Source organism: Apium graveolens, chromosome 6 (assembly GCF_009905375.1).
Source record: "Apium graveolens cultivar Ventura chromosome 6, ASM990537v1, whole genome shotgun sequence".
Classification (NCBI taxonomy): Eukaryota; Viridiplantae; Streptophyta; class Magnoliopsida; order Apiales; family Apiaceae; genus Apium; species Apium graveolens.
In genome coordinates, this window is record NC_133652.1 from 45,961,841 (window position 1) to 45,967,634 (window position 5,794).

The following is a 5,794-nucleotide window of genomic DNA, read 5'->3' on the forward strand; positions in this document are numbered from 1 at the left end:
CTTATGTCCATAAACGACATTGAATGTCAAAATAAATGGTGTACGACAGGGTCCTTTATAAATAAGTACTACAACATAATAAAAGTAGTGCTTCAACCATGCTTTATTAAACATAGATGATCAAGGTATTATTTAAATATTGTAAACCAAACTTTTATTTATGTGTGATGACGCTGATCACATTTATGAAGGATTAAAAATCAAATACATAGATTACAATTGATGGAAACAGAGTAAAAATAATGTTATGCAATCGAAATTACAAATACTGTCACGTGAATAATAAATCTAAAAATTAATTCAGCCATACGCAATACAAAAGTTCTGGAAAATCCTCATAGTTAAAGCATGCTATCAACCTTCCTGCAAGCATAAGTGACATATTCAGTAATTAAATTAGGTGGAGATAGTTTTAGAGTGATAAATAAGTTAAATAAATGGTTAGCGAAAAGCACTTTGGTATATAAGTATATAGGATGTCTAATATAGGATGATAGTAGTGTCAATACCTTTTTCATTCTTTTGGTAACAGATTTAGCAGAGCCTGGAGTACCATTAACGTCATCACCTTCAGAGTACTACACATGCGAAGACCGTTAATAAGAAAGTCTACAATATTTATTATTTAGCAGGGAATACTAAAGAAAGCACAAATGTAACATAACCACATATTTCACTCACTTCAAAACCCATGTTGATGGAATAATCTTCGGACATAATTGGAGATTCAGAAGGAGTTGGAGTGTTCATCGTTGGTTCATATAAATCTTCAGCATAAAAGAGGTTGTTATCCTCAACAACGTTTAATTTTGTCAGTCCGAGTTCAACTGAAATTAGTCTTCCGACTAATGATTTAATCACTTCTGGAAAGGCTTTGGAGGGATCCTGAACACAGTTGTAGAAAATAAGAATGCATCTGTGGTATAATATGGTGACAGTGTAGCCCATAATTCGGATAATAGTTCTTTACCTTATCGTAATCAGAAACCACCTTTGCAGCACTTGTTCCAAGAACTTTTCTAGAAACTCGATCATTCAAAACAACATTACAGGAAAATGTCTCATCCTCGGCAAGGACCATGATACGAAACCTTGAGATAATAGTTAGCTATTTTTTTTAGGTTTTAATTTAAAGTATCACGCCTACAAATATTTTCAACAAATTCAAATAGTTAGGTTACCTCTTCGGAGAAACAGGAATGTTTCTAGGACAATAGGTACATTTAAATACTGTTCCAATGCGCTCAACCTCGTGCAGACATTTGTTACAACTATAAAACCACCAATTCCTTTCCTCATCGACCTTAATGATCTTAAAGGTGCAGCAAATTCTTTTCTGGGTTACAATGAAAATGTAATATTTAACAACAAAAGGAAACATATATAAAATACCTTTTCTGAAAATTATATAAAGGCAATACCTTGAGGTGGTCGTATGTTAGATTCTCATAAAGGTTTTTGAGTGATAATTTTTCAAATAATGTAGGAACTAGTTCAATTTGTTTAGCTTGGAATAATTTATCTCTTTTCATTATATAACCTTCCTCAAGCAACCTAAACATATAGAAGAAAATAAAAATAGAGCAAAATGTCGATGAGCTGAATTTAAATCTATATTTACTTGTTACCTCTGCCTCATATCAATCACAGATTCATCATCTAGATTTATATAGATGAGTAGATGGTAATGTACCAATCTGAACAGAGCCTGGATATGGGAATAAAGTTAATTTTTTAATCAGCAAGTATATAATTGTGTAATAGGTTTGCTTGCAGAACTACTTACTCATAAACGTAGTCACTTTTGTACTTGTTATAATAGCAATGATCGTTTTTTTGGGATTTCCAGCCATCTTGTCGTTGAACGACACAGCAAGATCACCCCAAACAGTTACTTTGTGGGCATTACTACAAAATAGGATTAGATATGATTAGGTTAATAATATATAGCAATATGCGATGTAGATTCCCATTTATACTAATGACTAAATATACATATGCAAACAACCTTGAATCACATATTCTAAACTTCACAATGTCCCTATCTCCATATTTAGTAGAAAGCTTGTTCAACCCTTCATACTCCTCGACAACTCCAATAATATCTATTTTACACAAAATTTCTTTACACAATATTAAAGTATATTGTCTTATAATTGTAGCAGTATTGTTTCATAGGAGTAAAGTCTGACAATATTCAGTTAATAGAGTGCGTTACCAGACCTATTGCAAATTCAGGATGTTGTTGAGGAAGACATTTATTTGCTTCTGCAAACAAATCTCCAAGGTCTAAAAACTCAAACTTTTACGACGGGATCATGCCATCATCATCAGCAGTCCTCACAGTAGTGGAGCCTGTAAATCTGACGCAGAGCGTTGACTGCACAGGCTTCAAGTTTCCAACCGGATCTTTAACTGCAAACTGGTCAAAAACATAGACACCGCCTTCCACAATTTTCGTGGTGAATCCATTCCAAATGTTATGATAGGCAAAGGCATGAACATGTTTATCCTACATTTAAATAATTTAAATGACATAAATACATATTAGTGGAAAGAAGGATTGACAGTAAATAATGCAAAGATGAATAAATTTAAAACATACATCATCGTCAAGGAGAATAAGATTGTAGCCTTTCAATGAGTTCGTCTCCAAAGTCATGTTAGCCCACATCCTGGTAACCCTGACCTTAATTTTCCAGTTAGTGCTTGCCTTGTCGAGATTGGATAGACGATCAAATAATTTCATTGAAAAAGATCACCATAAGAAGAGCAAGAAAAAATATTATTCAAAAATTGTAGATAAACTCAACACATAAGATATTTATACATTTGATATTCTAAGAAATGTATAAATCGCTTAAAGAATTGAAGATCTTACAAAATGGTTGAACTCTTGAGAGAAAAAAAATGATGCTTAGCAAATGACAAAGCTCCTGTAAAACTGTTGAAAATATATTTCACCAGCAAGGCATTAGGGAGATGCCAATAATTTAGCTCGAAATTGATAGTGCAAATCTATTCCTTTAAATGAGAATTAGAGTAATATCCCGGTTTAATTTGCTGATAATTCTTAAGGTTAGTGTTTGATGTGATTATGACAACTAACCAACCTTATCATTTGGGTTTCTTCCAAAAAAAAGGAAAACTGTAATCCTTTGAGTAACAATAAAATCTGTACAATATATTTAACAATTAAGAAAATCTTCTTAATCAAACAGATTATACATATTTTTATTAGATAAATTAATTGGAGAGATTTTGTTATTATTATGTTTATACACAGGTGAAACAAATAAAAATATGTAACATTTTTGATGTTGAACTTACAACATTGATATATCAAACACAATAAATCCAGAGTAAATCAGGAAATATAGAAGAATGCGATCGAATGTTCTTAATATGTAAGGTCAATTGTCTACACTTGGAAGATTGTAAAACACTTCCTCAAAAACTACATTATTTGTAATATTTGTGCTACTACCATCATCACTATCTATGAGAATATGGAGGCCTTCAGGTCGTGTCACTCTGGAAATAGCAACATAAATGTGTCCGTACGAGAAAGCTGCTCTAGGAAGGTAAATCCCAACCGTATCAAGTGATTGTCCCTGACTTTTGTTAATTGTCATGGCATAACATATTTGAATCGGAAACTGAACACGTTTAAATTCAAAGGGCCAGTTCGTGTCACTTGGAATCATCTCAATTATAGGAATTAGATGTTTGGTTCCAACATGAGAGACACATAATATCTCACATTAAATACTGTTCTTCCTACATGATTTCACAATCATTCTTGTACCATTGCATAATCCGATAATCTGGTTCAAGTTTCTCATAAGCACGACGACAACTCTCACCTTCAATTTTAACTCATGCTTAGGAATGCAAGGCATATTGATAGAGTTTAGATACTCAATTGGAAATGCGGATCTGAAATCATTATCATCATCACCAGCATCATCAATTGAATCCTGACTCAGATAAGTATAAACCATGCCTGGAATTTTTTCAAGTATCGTTGTATTAATTTTATCCACCACGATATTGGTAGGTGTGAGTATGACCCTTAATCTGAGGTATTCATGTGAAGAGATATTATGCAGAAAATCTGGGTATGTCACTTCAAAAAGCTTCTGGATTGGATCTCTGGACGTATGAACGATATATTGATCAGGAATCTTTATTAACATTTCACCACTGTCTGGACTTGGAGAAATATTGGTTTCCTTACCATCACCGACAGCAAGCTGCCACTTGCTAAAGTCTGCGATGGTCTTGTTCTCCAAATCTGTATTTCCAACATTAATCCGCATGTTTTGCTTTAATAAAAATACCTCACAAGATTTCCAAAGCTTAGATTTATTGAGGGTAGAGCAGACTACTTCAGCCCTTGACGTTTTTGGAATGACTGGAAGTATCTGCCGAAAATCTCCACAAAAAAACAATGGTTATACCACCAAATGGCTTTTTAGCTCTCCTTTTATCAATAGCAGACATAATATCTCTCATTCAAAAGCATGACGATGTTGCATAGGAGCCTCATCCCAAATTATTAAATCAGTTTGCTGAAGTAGCTCAGAAATATCGGTCCCGTGTCTTAATCCGGCAGAACAATTTTCATCAAGTTTGAGTGCTATGTGAAAGCGGGAGTGTGCGGTTCTTCCACCAGGAAGCAACACGACAGCTATACCACATGAGGCCACAGGAAGCACAATTTTATGCTCTGATCGTAATCGACAACATATTGGATGCCACAAGAAAGTCTTTCCACAACCTCCACTTCCATAAACAAAGAAAACACCACCTTTTTTCTGTTTGATATTGTCAAGAATGGAATCATAGACTATCTTCTGATCATCATTGAGAAGACTATGATTTCTTGCATGGATTCTCTTCATTTCTTCTGTATCATAGGATTTTTCCTCGAGAATTAGTATATTCTCAGAGTTGGAAAAAAAGAATCTCCTGGAAATGGCATATCTGGGAAGTTTCTCAGGCTTTTACCAATAATATTCAACAATTTCTCTATCTCTGCAATAACATTAATAAAAAATGATAACATTAAGAAGAAACTGGATCATGTAATATTTATAAAGCATTATTAACAGCTCACACCTAGAAGAGCGTAATTCTGGATCTCAAAATCTTATAGACAAAAGTTTGGATTCTCAGTGAGGTGTCGCCTCTCAAGAAGAATATCATCTGACATGCATCCCCAATGAGCTTCCCAAAGGCTACGCGGATGAGATATTGGACTGTATACTAAAATGTTGACAAACATGGTACGTAGCTGTGGAGGCATGGATGTATGCGCATTTTCAGCTATAGCTGTTGTTCATTCTGGAGGATACCTAACGCGGCACAGGCTTCATGAAAAGAGTTATAAACATGGCCGTTGACTGTCTTCAAATCATCAAAACATACAACACCTTTAACCCTGAGCAGGAGCATGCGGAGATATAATAGTTCACCGCTAGATGAATGTACTTCAGCAAGCCTACCAATGACATCACCTCGTTTCCTATATTTCCAGATACCAGGTTGTGGATGCCATATAAACTTGCTTGGGAATTCTGAATAGGTTAAATTTGTGGCCTCTGCATATGTTTTATTTGCATCAAACCATGCTTCTAATTTGCTTTTCTTTGTTCCAGCATTGTCGCAAACTTCCTGTAGATTTTGTGAGCCCTTAAACGACACATGCTTGTCATTCGGTAGATGTATTGGCAATCGTTCAACAGAAGGCCAGCGGGAATGGATATCAAAACCAAATATCCTCCATGAT

General features: G+C 34.5%; 2 protein-coding genes across 2 annotated transcripts; both read right to left on the bottom strand.

Annotated features, from left to right (window-relative positions):
• Positions 1-3,764: 3,764 nt before the first annotated feature.
• On the bottom strand, positions 3,765-4,322 carry LOC141664977 (uncharacterized). Its single transcript, XM_074470935.1, has one exon. The coding sequence runs from the start codon at positions 4,320-4,322 to the stop codon at positions 3,765-3,767; it is 558 nt and encodes a 185-aa protein (XP_074327036.1).
• A 192-nt stretch (positions 4,323-4,514) lies between these two features.
• Positions 4,515-4,907, bottom strand: LOC141664978 (uncharacterized). The gene has a single exon (XM_074470936.1). It carries the CDS (start codon positions 4,905-4,907, stop codon positions 4,515-4,517), a length of 393 nt encoding a protein of 130 aa, XP_074327037.1.
• Positions 4,908-5,794: the final 887 nt, after the last annotated feature.

Bases quoted from the DNA above. Each gene is read 5' to 3' on its own strand.
- LOC141664978 (XM_074470936.1), bottom strand. From the start codon at position 4,907: ATGAAGAGAATCCATGCAAGAAATCATAGTCTTCTCAATGATGATCAG.
- LOC141664977 (XM_074470935.1), bottom strand. From the start codon at position 4,322: ATGCGGATTAATGTTGGAAATACAGATTTGGAGAACAAGACCATCGCA.